The sequence below is a fragment of the Misgurnus anguillicaudatus genome, chromosome 12, assembly GCF_027580225.2.
Source record: "Misgurnus anguillicaudatus chromosome 12, ASM2758022v2, whole genome shotgun sequence".
Taxonomy (NCBI): domain Eukaryota; kingdom Metazoa; phylum Chordata; class Actinopteri; order Cypriniformes; family Cobitidae; genus Misgurnus; species Misgurnus anguillicaudatus.
Window position 1 is genome coordinate 38,939,213 of NC_073348.2, and position 14,615 is coordinate 38,953,827.

At 39.3% G+C, this 14,615-nt stretch overlaps 1 protein-coding gene across 3 annotated transcripts in view; it reads left to right on the top strand.

Annotated features, from left to right (window-relative positions):
* Positions 1-14,615, top strand: part of ttc28 (tetratricopeptide repeat domain 28) — a 299,276-nt gene that overhangs the window by 255,400 nt on the left and 29,261 nt on the right. For all 3 annotated transcript variants that reach the window (XM_073874582.1, XM_073874583.1, XM_073874584.1), the window contains 3 exons: positions 3,638-4,161; positions 7,782-7,891; positions 14,321-14,450. In XM_073874582.1, the coding sequence (XP_073730683.1) occupies positions 3,638-4,161; positions 7,782-7,891; positions 14,321-14,450 (764 nt within the window). The remainder of the gene's footprint in view (positions 1-3,637; positions 4,162-7,781; positions 7,892-14,320; positions 14,451-14,615) is intronic.

Consider the following 14,615-nt stretch of genomic DNA (forward strand, 5'->3'; position numbering starts at 1 on the left):
CCGGTGGACACACAGCACCGACTTCCTCCAGCGACAGGAAAACCTCTTAAATCAAAAATGCAAAGTAAAACTTAATATTACCGATAATAAATATGATCATGAATTTCTTTTCCAGCTCTTTTTGCTTCAGTGACAAACGGCTCTAAAATTTTCTGTGGACCAGCGCTGTGGAAAGCCTTTATATGGAGCTGGATTGGGCGTGTTTTATGCAAATGACCAACCTTGTGCACGCGACCGCTCATGTAGAAAACTCCAAAATAACTTAACATAAGAACGAGTATAAAAACAAATTCATGTGCGTACGCACGTGTTTTGAATTAGGCGGACATTTTTCAAGTGTGCGAATAAATACGAAAAACGTACTTAATTATTAGTGAATGAGACCCAATGTATTGTTGGCTATTGCCACAAAAATACCCCTGCGACTTAAGACTTGGTTTTGTGGTCCAGTGTCACAAATGATGTTGAGATTCATCTTTTCAGACTTTTCAGGACAATTGACACTAATACACACTTATTACAAAAGATAGGCTACAAACATTCACTAACCGTGGGTTCACACCAGCCGCGTTTGAGGCGCGCTTCATTCGCGCCTCAAAGCCGCGCATGAAATTCTAGTCATCGAGACATTCACGCAGAAATTCATGTTATGGGAGTGGCTTCTGCGACTCCGCTCGCTTCCTGTAATCACGTCACTACTAGAGCAAGCCCCTGATTGGTTAACGCGGCACGTTTTTCCGCATTTTTCAACTTCCTCATTCGCGCTGCGAGACCTCTTAACACTGAAATCACTCGTGCTTCACGCGTCTAACGTGGCTGGTGTGAACGCAGCATTATGCTTAAGAAGGCAACACATACAGTTAAAGTTTGTCTGTAGTCACAACATTTTTTGTAAGTTACATTTGTTTTATTATTTTCTGGTTTTGATGAGTGAACTATTATTGTAAAATGTAAACAATTAACAGATCTAACATTTTCTTCTAGTCAGTTTCATAGTTAAATGGTTTATGACAGACTAAAGCGTTGTTCAGCACACGCCTGTGGTCTCAGCGTGATCCGTCATACATCCGTTTTGTATTAATATCCAATCAGGCCTAGAAGCACTTTGACTCCCGTCATAGAAACCCGTATGGATTCTGCTCACCCCACTCCTCCACAAGCACACACGGGCATCAAAATATGATGAATGGTTTGCTGCAGGGCTCTGTCAAACCTGGATTCAGCTGCTTGTGTGGAGAGAACTCACACCGGGCCAAAAATGAGCCAAACGCATCCAGTGTGTATCACCCAACACCCCCTTTTTCTTACCGCAGTACAACGGGAAGGTAAATTACACTGTCAGTACGTGACAATGCACTTGCTCTCTCCTCAGTGGAATGACGCTTGACTCCGATACCAAAGAAGAATTCGACGAGAAGCTCATTAAAGCCCTGCGTTAAAACCTATTTGTTTCATTTATATTGAAATGAGGCAAGGCCTTTCAGTAAGACTGATGTTGCTGTAATTTCAAGTGACAGTACAACAAGGGGTAATGATGCATTGCTTTTATGCTACCTAAGTAGTGAGAGAGTCCTCGGCTCGTATGAATTAAAGCCGGTCGGGTTATTCCACAGAGAGACTGACGGTAGATTCGCAGTCTTATCCCGGAGGATATGAGAGCTACATTTCTCTTTTAAATGAACTTACGTTAAGTTACAGCCACCTGCTTGTTTCTCAAATAGGCCGTATTGATCTAAACCACAGAGTCTCGTGTGACCGCCTCACATACAGTATTTTAGACCCAATAAACTAGACCAACATTTATGCATATCAAAATTCTGTTTCGTGTAATGTGCTCGATATTAAAGTGTCGTAAAACTGTATGAATAATAAGAGTTCTGTATATGGTAATATCAAGTGCCTTAAACATGATTATTTCCTCATTCTTATGCAAACGTTACTGTGACGTTACAGTCGAGATGTACACCACCAACATTAAATTAAGTACAATGTTGTTACCAGTGTTGGGGGTAACGCATTACAAGTAACGCACATTACGTAATAATATTACTTTTCTTAAGTAACGAGTAAAGTAACGCATTACTTTTTAAATGAACACATTCATATTTGAGTTACTTTTTAGTTTAATTAATTCAATTTAAAAATAAAATAATGTACTGAATTAAACTAAACATATTAACGTAGAATTGCGCCTGAGCGGGAACAGTTTGAGTCAGAAACCGAGATGGCAGGCCAGAGCTTGACATTTTTGCAATCATAAAAACACTTGCAACGCCTGAAAGAGATCAAGCCTCAGCCAAGTTAGAAAAGGTAACTTAAAAGTAACTTAAAAAACCCAAACTTACCACTCAGAAATGTCCATTAACAATCTCCAAACAATTGATTATTCCTCAAAATCTGATACAGACTCAAACATAAGATCTGTTTACACACACAGAAAGCTACTGAAGGAGCTGCTCTGAGAAACAGCCAATAAGAGCCGAGCTCAACATTATTATTCATTACCCATCCAAAAAAGGTAATTATAGATCATTTTATTCTAAAGACAAATCCTAAGGTTGTAAATGGACATGTAAAACCATCTCTGGATCATTTTTGCCCTTAAAGGTGCAGTGTGTAAATTTTAGCGGCATCTAGTGGTGAGGATGCAAATTGCAACCAACGCCGTAGTCCACTGCTCACCCCTTGCTTTTGAAACACATAGAGAAGCTACGGTAGCTATCACGGGACAAACATGTCATCGTCGGAGACAACTTAGTAAAAAAAATTGTCCGTTAAGGGCTTCTGTAGAAAAATGGCGGCACAAAATGGCGACTTCCATATAAAAGGGGACCCTCTGTGTATGTAGATAAAAAGGTCTCGTTCTAAGGTAATAAACACATAATGGTTCATTATGAAAGGTCTTTATACACCCCTGATCATATAGTTTTGTATATGATTTTGCATTTCTGTCAAGATATCCTTCTACAAATTACACACTGCACCTTTAATAAAGCCACAAACCTTCCATGTAGATATCAGAATACAATTTAACAGATTATTTATATGCATTCTTTGGCACCTTTAAGATCTAATCGGATGAACCATGTTGCAAAGCTCATATTGCTTGAACATATATTATCAAATAATGCAATATTTTACTAACGTGCCTATCTGCAATGCAATTTTCCTTGAAATGATGTTGTTATTTATTGGATGTTGGTGTCTCTTTTCATGTCGCTGTAAGACCAATAAACTTCACGCTGTGCTTAAGAACGCTTAACAATGACAAAATCACTAATGCACACCCTTAAGTGATTTACTGGGATTATTAACTAACAGCAAATATTTAATTAATCATTTTATTTATTAATATTTGTCATTGTGATGTTTAAGACTGTAGGCTGTAGTCACAGTTATGTAGATTGTAGTCACTGTTGTTTTGTTTGTTTTTGTTCAGATTTTACATTGATGCATTTGGCAGGTGCTTTTATCCAAAGTGACTTGCCGTGCTTTTAAGCTTTGCTTTTAAGCCTTTCCAATGCTTTTTCAATTGAGCTACATAAACAGGGCCATCACCATCTATATTTAAGTATTTTTATGCTCCTGATGTCTGTCTTTTTACCGTGTATATATAAAATGTGTCTGTGTCTGTCAGGGCAATGGGAAACCTGCAGCAGTCGCTGGTGTGCTTCGAGAAACGTTTGGTGGTTGCACACGAGCTCGGTGAATGCGGAGGAAAAGCGCAGGCCTACGGAGAACTGGGCAGCCTGCACAGCCAACTGGGAAACTACGAGCAGGCCATTTCTTGTCTGGAACGGCAGCTCGGCATCGCACGCGACACCCAGGATCGATTGCTGGAAGGTGATGCCAGCTGCGGTCTGGGCACCGTGTACCAGCTGATGGGCGAGCACGACACAGCCCTTCAGTTTCACCAGCTGGACCTCCAGATTGCGGAGGAGACGGGGAACGGCAGCTGCCAGGGCCGGGCGTACGGGAACCTGGGTGTCACCTACGAGTCGCTGGGTAATTTCGAGCGGGCTGTGGTGTACCAAGAGCAACACCTGAGCATCGCGGCGCAGACCAACGACCTGGTGGCCAAGACGTTGGCGTATAGCAGTTTGGGCCGAACGCATCACGCGCTACAAAACTACTCGCAGTCGGTCATGTATCTGCAGGAAGGTAAGTCACATATGTTTGGGGATATATGTTTAATTATTATATTTTAGATTTATGACATTGAGTTGTACTTATATTGAGATGGATGCTTGCTGTAGAAATCAGCTAATTATCACATCTTTATTTTACAGTTAAATAACTAAAGATGTCAGGAAGTGATGTAAAACCAACATGTTTAGACTCTTGTATGTTTACTTGTTCAGAAAGCCATCTGGTGTTTTTTCCACAAGCACTCGTGAACACTGAGAAGATTTAAATTCGACTAAATTTGTTGGCCTCCATGCTGAACAAGAATATATTATCTATTAAGTCGTATGTTGTTATAATAATCTTGTGCATGAAATAAATGATAAACCTGTTTTGTAAAAGGGTTTCTGGTTGAATTACAATTAAAACTTTTCTTTCTGAAACTTTCAATGGCTGTCAGCTGAAGTCAGGAGTAAAGCGACCTGCACGCTTAACGCTCTTTATTCACTGCTGGAGACTTTTCCATCTCTCTCTTTATCTCTCTCTCTCTCTCTCTCTCTCTGTCTCTCTCTCTCTCTCTCTCTCTCTCTCTCTCTATCTCTCTATGAGATCAGTGCAGGACAGTTAGAGATGAACAGATAGATACAGATTGTGTGTCACGGCCTCTGCACCGAAACTCTCAGCATCCCTTCACCTGACAGCCAATTATCTGAGAGCTTCATATGAGTTCAGACGAGCTGCTCTTTGGTCTGTGTTCTGCATTAAAACTATCCAGACACGGGCACGTCCAGATGATTTACTGCACATTGGGTCTTATTCACTAATAATTGCGTACGTTTTTCGTATTTATACACACTTGATCTTCTCACAAAAACTTTACGTCTAATACACAACATGACTGTACGCACATTAATTTGTTCTTATACTTCTTACATTAGCGAATTTGGAGTTTTCTACATGAGCGGCTGTGTGCACGAGGTTGGCAATTTGCATAAAACACGCCCAATCTAGCTCCATATAAGGGCTTTCCTCCGCGCAGCGCTGGTGCACAAAAATCTTTAGAGCAATTTGTCACCAAAGCCAAAGAGCTAGAAAAGAAATCTATGATCACATTTATTACCGGTAATATTCAGTTTTACTTTGCATTTTTGATTTGGGAGGTTTTGCTGTTGCTGGAGGAAGCCAGTGCTTTCTGTCCACCGTAACATTAAAGTATTGGATGCGATAACAAAGACATTTATTAAAGGATTAGTCCATTTTCTGAAGAAAAAAATCTAGATAATTTACTCACCATCATGTTATCCAAAATGTTGATGTCTTTCTTTGTTCATTCAAGAAGAAATTATGTTTTTTTAGGAAAACATTCCAGGATTTTTCTCATTTTAATGGACTTTAATGGACTCCAACACTTAACAGTTTTAAAGGGGGGGTTTAATGGTATTTCAAGCATTCTGACTTATTAACACAGTTATAGAGGTGTTTCCTCATGCTAAACGTAGGCAAAGTGTCAAAAATGCAGTTGGGCGTGTTTCAGAGTATTTCTGTGCCTTGCACTTCGCCAGGGTTCGTACAAGTTTCGGCTAATTTTTTTCGATTACGGTTCTAACTGACGTTTCAGGGGTTTTCGATACGTATCACTTCTTTATATGGGCTTTCGCCGGAAAACTTCCCCCGGAAAACCCCGCCCAGCCGTCAGTCAGCGGGAGACGCTAGAGCTTGCTAACAGCTTATCATGCCACTCAGCTTTGTTTAATTTCAAAAGTCAACAATGGCACAACAAGAAGTGTGTTTTTGGATGTAAGGAGAAGACATCCAGCCTTATGGAAACAATGGATATAGTTTATTATCCGGGGTAGCAGCGGAGTTTTGCGTGTGTGTTTGATGCGGTGGATTTTCAGAACCGGGTCATGACGAGTTACACGTGGTAAGTAAGACTTCTGTCTTATGTTGGAAATAGGCGCGTGTATATTATATAAATGACACGAACATGTAGTGAATCATAAGTTAAAACAGTGTTGTATAGTGTTGTATGACTCGTACTCGCTCCTCCCGTGTTATAACTCCTCCTTCTTCATTTTTTCGTACGTTATCGGAAAGATTCGGTAAATCTAATCTTTCTTTTATAAATCTGATTAAACTAAAGACTCTTCAGAGATATAAAGGATGTCATACTACTCCATAGGTACTCCAGATTAATATCAGAAATGCAGAAACAAACAGCGTGTGTTACGTGAGCTTTAATGCAGTTTAAAATTCAAAGGACTCTTAATTATCCCAAACGAGGCATAAGGGTCTTATCTAGTGAAACGATTGTCATTTTTGACAAGATAAATAAAAAAATATGCACTTTTAAACCACAACTTCTCGTCTATCTCCGGTCCTGTGACGCGCCAGCGTGACCTCATGTAATACGTCATCACATCAAGAGGTCACGGATGACGAATGCGAAACTACGCCCCAGTGTTTACAAGTGTGGAGAAAGAGGGGTGTTCAGTGGCCGGTTGCATAAAACTTTAAGACTAGTCTTTAAAGTTAGTCATGAATTTTTTTCTTCAAGACTGATCATAACTGTTTTAGGTATGTTACATAGAAAGGTAGACTGGTCTAATTTAAATCCAAATAATAAGACTGATTAGCCCTAACGAATTGCTAGTTAGTCAGAGTCATACTTAAGACGCAGTCTTAACGTCACGGCTATGTTTATGCAACCGGCCACAGATCTTGTTGTATGTGGAATGATACTAATTAATGTCTTTGTGTCAGTTTATTGTTTAAAATGGTCCGCAAATGTGGGTTTCATATATGTAGCATGTGACCTTTCCATGTGATTACACAATTACGTGAGGTTGCGCTTGCGCATCACAGGACCGGAGATAGACGTGAAGTTGTGGTTAAAAAGTGCTTCTTTTTCCTTGTCAAAAATTACAATCATTTCGCTAGATAAGACCCTTATGCCTCATTTGAAATCGTTTAGAGTCCTTTGTAACTGCAACTTTAAACTGCATTAAAACTGTTACGTGTTGAGGTCCATTAAAATGAGAAAAATCCTGGAATGTTTTCCTCAAAAAACATAATTTCTTCTCGACTAAACAAAGACATCACCATCTTGGATGACATGGTGGTGAGTAAATTATCTGGATTTTTTTTAAGAAAATGGACTAATCCTTTAATTTAACATTTAATTAATTTGACAGAGATTTTGTATAAAACATCTAAATGCTACTGTATTAGATTGTGTAGCACAATCGTAGGTGGTGGTGTTGTACTGTAAGTTGTTGTGTTTTTCATGGGTTAAATGTGTTTCGGATAAAGAACTGCACTGAGACAGAGGACTTAAAGTGGGATTGAATCTGTGATTAAAGTCTGTGATGAGTGAAAGAAATCATTTCGGAGGCTTTTCTGTGATGAGATAAACATCAGCGTGTCCTGACAGCAATGACAAAGTTTCATCATCAAGAAAAAATGAAAGCAGTGAATGAAAAATATACCGAGCTCTCCAAATATGAATGAAATTATGAGTCGCCCATTAAACAGGTTGACAAGCACGTCTGTATAAGCACTGCTCTTACTCAATAACGGCTTACAATCAGGGATTTTTAAAACACTATAAAAAAGCATTTATGTGAGAATCTGTCTCTGTTTGTGTCGTCTCTCAGGTCTGCGTCTGGCTGAGCAGCTGGGCCGCCGCGAGGATGAGGCCAAAATCCGTCATCGTCTGGGACTCTCGCTGTGGGCCAGCGGCAACCTGGAAGAGTCTCAACATCAGGTACCATCCGGCCCATACCGGACACGCGTACACACACACACGATGTCAATTTAGTTGACTCGCCGCACAGATGCACACGATGCTCATGAATGCTTCTGTTGACAGAGCTTCAGTGTTTCTGCCTCATCTAATGATGTGCCTGCAGGTGGACAGCGTGTACATGTGTGTGTTGTGAATGTTTGCAGACTTGTCTTCTCCAGCAGGCCCTTCACTTTGTGACTTCATCATTCTGTGAGACAAACAAAGAGACTGAATTCGATGCGCAGGGAGTCGAAGTGCACAAACACACGGCCTCTCCATTTATAGCCTAATTGATTCAGGTCTGTCAGTCCAATCGTGAGCCAATCGTCTGCAAACACTTCACAGCTCGACTCTATTTGAGAAAGACTGTTCAGTTTGCTGGCGTTAATTCATTTTGGTTAATTTCTGCGTCTTGACTCGTGGTTCATAAAATAAATATTACAGTGCATCATACTAGCTCCCAAATTGATTGTTTTTCTTTGCACGTTTGCCATTGTTTGGCCAAACAGGTGTCCAAGACACAACCTGTGCCCGTGAGTTGATATAGATTTGGCATTGATCAAACACAGCAATGTTTGCCACACAGCCACAGTTTTAAACAATCATAAACATTAAAATTCTGCTCACAGCGTCTGAAATTACCCAGCATGCAATTTTGCATTTACAAGATGTCTAATAGCCGTCCAAACACAGCACAGATGTCTTGGCTAAAACATGGCAAAATTTGGGCTTTCAGTGAAAATTTAATAGACGTCTAACCGTAGCCCAAAAAATTAAATGAATTAATTAATGAAAGCAAACAGCTTGTAATCACTGTTGACTTTGCTAACATGATGAATTATCAGACATCTCACAAGTTAGTTTGGCAAAAACAACATGTGACCAAATTCAAGTTTATTTTGACTAGAAGCCATAGCCGGATAATATCGAGTCTAGTTAACTTAGACCAGGGCTAGTCAACTGGTGGCCCTGTAATCATCAGCCTTTTACCTTGTTATGTATCACTGTACATGACAAATCACGGCCGATAAACCGAAAGGAGAATTGGAAAGGGATGCCTGGGGTGCTAACCATTTATGGGTGCGTAATTATCAAATCCGATTTGAGCTTTAGATGCATTAAATAAAATAAACTTTTGTGACTACACTGCATGTGACACCCCGACCCCGATTATTCATAATTTTTTTGTTTAAAGGTGCAGTGTGTAGATTTTAGCGGCATCTAGGAGTGAGATTGTGAATTGAACCAATGGCCCAGTCCACCATTCACCAAAACGCATAGAGAAGCTACAGTAGCCGCCAAGGACAAACATGTTGTTGTACAGTAGTGAGAAAACGCGCTCTGTACAGCAGTTTGTCCGTTTAGGGCTACTGTAGAAACATGGCGGCACAAAATTGCGACTTCCATGTAAGGGGACCCGCAGTGTATGTAGATAAAAATGGCTCATTCTTAGGTAATAAACACATAACAGTTCATTATGTAAGGTCTTTATACACCCCTGATAATATAGTTATATAGTTATATATTATAGATATATAGTTGTATATTATATTGCATTTCTGTCTTTAGATCCTTCTAAAAGTTACACACTGCACCTTTAACTTTATCAGTAACACTTGAGTCCTTTAAAAAACTATTGATTACTGATAAGTTCATTTTTAAATAAAAATAAATTTGTAGATTAAAGGCTCTTGAATGAGCTTCTCTCCCATGTTGACACGGATTTACGATTAAACTGAATTTCATTACGACTGCCACTAGGGGGCGAACTCCGACAGTCGTGTCCAAATGTAGTGTACAATGAAAAGGCAGTTTAGCCTATATATCTTTAAAATATTAAAAAACAAAACATGAAGTGCAATTTTAGTCATTTGGAGAAGACTGACTATATGTTGGAAATACTTAAACAGTCATAAAGTTTTACAAAGTTCACAAACAAGTTTTAAAACTCTGGAACACAGTTAGTGCTATACAAAAATACATGTGCTGATTATTTACATTTGCACTTTTTTGGGCAATGTTTATAGTTGACTTGTCCAAACTATGGCATAACAAAAATGCAACTGTGGGAATTATGTTGGTGACTGAAAGCATCCAAAATAAATCAAAATTCTGTTATATTTTATCATCTGATTTGCAGTCACTCTTTGCCTAGAAATTGCAAAACCATACTCGTGTCATTTTATCAAGAAGCTTCTTGAAGTTTTACCTTAGACTGAATTTTAAAGAATATTGAAGGACTTCACATTATATCTGGCCTCTTATTGACAGATTTTTCTTTAAGATTCAGTGCAAGTGCAAGATTTTACTCCTAAAACGCCTGAAATATATGTTATTCTATTATAAATACCCTTATCTCCTGAGGGTTTCCAGAAAAAATTATAAGAATTGTCAATGTCTACCAAAAACTTAATATCTAAGCCTCTGTAGCAAATTAAAATACAATTTTAGTTTTCTAATAACAGAAATTTATCTGTTTGGCACATGTATAGTTTTTTCTACAAACGTAATTTCATGCATTTAACCATACACCTTAAGATTAAAAGATTTTTAAAATCATAGTTAACATTTTAGTCTATATATATATATATATATATATATATATTAGGTAAAAGTACAAAATATATAAATGGGGTAAAATATGGGTAAAAGTTTGGCCTGCATCATATTTACAATTTGAAAATCTGTCCCTGGAAAGAAGAGTAGTTGAAGATCCCTGACCTAGACGGTGAAATGACGACTATTGCTTGTGGGTACCGAGGGTTTAAAAATGCCCCAGATATTGCCAGATATGCCCCTGTACTTAATTTAAAAAATAAATAAATTTTTTTACTCTATGTTGCTGAATGTTTAACTGATATAAAGTGTTTTTGATGAAATTATAAATTAAAATAATATATCTTTATAAAGCTAAAGAGATATTTTTTCTGACACAGTGAATCAGACATACAAAATTGTATTTAGGATGGGATCGACTGGGCTTGTGAAACCGTAACAATAGAGCACAGTTTTGTATTTTTTCCTTTATCTTTAGTCAGACGGTGATTGTGATTGTAGGTCTCTCCTCAGGTCACATTTCATCATCTCTGTCAGGGGAAGAAGACTTTCGATTGTTCTTCCTCTTTAAATTACAGAGCTTTCATCTGGGCTGTGGTGATGATCTGCTCTTCTCTGTGGAGATGTTAGCTCACAGACAGATATAAGTCCTCATGATCACATATGTGCTGAACGTCTACAGGGAGGAGAGGAGATTATAGGATAATGGGTTTATATCATCATACAGTCAGTCTCCTCAATTAGGCAGCTGCTCCATTGGGGAGAGACGTCCTTCAGTACAGACACAATGAGAGAGACGCTTCAATCTCAAGACTGTATGTCTGCGTCTCCGTGGAGCTGTCAATCAAACACAGAACACGATCGGATGTGAGATATTTACTAGATATTTACGTCTTTCAAGGAATCGGTTGCTATGCAGTTGCTAGGATGCTCTAAATGGTCACCAAGGCGCAACTAAGCAAATTACGAGCGACTTTCGTGAGTGGCTAAAAATGAGAATGAAGCAGTGGAGTTCACCACATATATAGAATTGCCTTTTTTGAAAGAGACGAGTGACACACAGCAACAAAGTCGCTTATAATGTGAATGTACCTTAAAAGTGGAATATAGATTACCGTTAAAAACTCGTCAGGAAAGCGTCATTGACAGGGAAATGTTTTCTCTAACTCGTCTATGGCGGAGAAAGAGTTAAGAAACTCATATCCTAAGATCCTTTATTGTGTTCCCTGGGAATCAAACCTGCAACCTTTTGCGCTGCCAACCCAACTCTCTACCCACTGAGCAATCGAATAGATCAGCTCTTTATATCAGTTTAGGCTCCTGTTGACCTCTGACTGAAGGTTAAATTTAGGTAAGATTTAAGTTAGAATATGGTTAGAATGAAATACTGACCGTGATGAAATACTGCAGAACATATACAAATATACAGACAATACTGTTCAGACAAAACAAAAAAATAGACACCGCAGGCGCTAATAAAAAACCAAGTACACTAATTGATCAAACATAACACTAATTGATCATGCATTAAGAAGTATTGAATATGGCATTGCATACTTGAAATGCATTTACCAAGCAGTCACTTTATTTTTGCATACTTGAGTGGAGATTATTTTTCCAAAGTCAGCTGATAGCACACTGTGTGTGTGTGTGTGTGTGTGTGTGTGTGTGTGTGTGTGTGCGCGCGCATGTGCGTGTGCGCGTAGTAATAGTAGCCGTTTATGGCTACTATTCTTCCTCTCTCAGATTATGTGATGTATAGACAGTTCTGATGCTTTTACACAACGCAGATGGTGTGTGTGTGTGTGTGTGTGTGTGTGTGTGTGTGTGTGTGTGTGTGTGTGTGTGTGTGTGTGCGTGTGTGCGTAATGCATTCCGCTGTTAATTGATTGCAGGCTGGCCTTGCTGTATGCTGATGAAGAGCTCTGCAGCCGAACCCTTGAGAAACACTGCATACCACTGGACCAATACACAAACACATCATGTACACATAGACAAGACACACATAGTGAAAAGATATAAACACTCTCTAACGTTTGTTGTCAGTGATACATACACGTTTTCATCTTTGGGTACGTTCCAAACACTAGATAGTGCCCTATAGTGGACTTAAAAGGGAGTTTAGCCTTCTTAAAGGGAAATCACATGACACACATGCAGATATCTCTAACATCTCAGACAGACGTATACCGACGCTGTCGTGCTGAAGTAAAGGTTATTATTATTCAGAAATACCACGTCAGTCATACCACACACAAACTCCCCCCTAAACACTTTCGATTCCCATCGCTAAACAAGAACCAGACCGGCTGCGCTTAATGACACGACACACAGTCTCTCCGACTCAGATATCATATAGTTTTAGACTCAAGCATGACTGCGGCTTTGTGTTCTTTCTGAAACGTATTAGCATGTTCATTACTACACGCCTAAATCATGTGTGATAGATGAGTGCTTGATCCTTTCTGTCGTCTGAATGGGGAAACAAAGTTGGATGAAGATGCATAGTTGTGTTTGCATCATCAAAATGAAAAAGTATGTCTTACTGAATAATTAAGGAATAATTGATGACTGGCCATTGAATTATAAGAAAATAATGCACACCCAAGGTTACACCGCGGGTGTGCATTATTTTCAAATAATTCAATGGCCCATCATCAATTATTCCTCTTATACCACGGTTACCACAAACAGGTGTGCGGCTATCGAAAATAATGCATACCCATGGAACATTTCTCAACCAATTGGAATAAAGCATTCAACAGCCCTGTGGTATAATGTGCTATACACTCACCTAAAGGATTATAAGGAACACCTGTTCAATTTCTCATTAATGCAATGGTGTGGGGGATGTTTTCTTGGTACACTTTAGGCCCCTTAGTGCCAATTGGGCATCGTTTAAATGCCACGTCCTACCTGAGCATTGTTTCTGACCATGTCCATCCCTTTATGACCACCATGTACGCATTTTCTGATGGCTACTTCCAGCAGGATAATGCACCATGTCACAAAGCTCGAATCATTTCAAATTGGTTTCTTGAACATGACAATGAGTTCACTGTACTAAAATGGCCCCCACAATCACCAGATCTCAACCTAATAGAGAATCTTTGGGATGTGGTGGAACGGGAGCTTCGTGCCCTGGATGTGCATCCCACAAATCTCCATCAACTGCAAGATGCTATCCTATCAATATGGGCCAACATTTCTAAAGAATGCTTTCAGCACCTTGTTGAATCAATGACACGTAGAATTAATGCAGTTCTGAAGGGTCAAACACAGTATTAGTATGGTGTTCCTAATAATCCTTTAGGTGAGTTTATATACTGTATACTGCCTTTTTTAAAAATAAGAACAATAAACATTTAAAAGTACACTTTTCTATATACATGATCTCATTGCATTGCATGCGTGTCCAACTATCATCCTTGAAATAAAAAGGTTTGTTATTTAGTAACGGTCCAGTATGCATACTTAAAATGTGTATACTGTAAAAACAGTAGCATAAATGTATGCTAATTTTAAAATAGACTTACATGCATGCTCAACAAACCTGAGCATGTAGGGCTCACAGAGACAAGTGTGTTTAAAGTGAAATAATAGGGGTGCTACTCCAAAAATCTTACTTTTACTGTAGAGCCATAGTGCTTGATACACATCACGATATTTAAGTGTAGACGTCTGCTGCCCTCCACTGTTTATGTGCGAGTACTGCAGATAAACATTCAGCTCTCATTAGTCGTCATGTCGCGTGATAACACACATGGCAGTCTTACGCTGTTGATGTCAGCGCGGGTCAGCGCGTGATTATAAACACGTGTGCGAGTAACACAAAATCTCTTTGCCTTGCAGCTGTACCGCGCCTCCGCTCTGTTCGAGACCATCCGTCATGAAGCCCAGCACAGCACCGATTACAAGCTCTCCCTCTTTGACCTCCAGACCTCCTCGTACCAGGCTCTCCAGCGGGTCCTTGTCAGCCTCGGTATAAATATGCCTCTCCATGCTTACATTATTAAATTACGCTACATTACTCTGAACAAATGGTACAAAGGGTTTCACTGGGGACGGTACGCTTTTAAAAGATCCTATTTATTTATGCATTTGGCAGACGCTTTCTTCCAAAGCGACTTGCAGTGCATTACAAAGT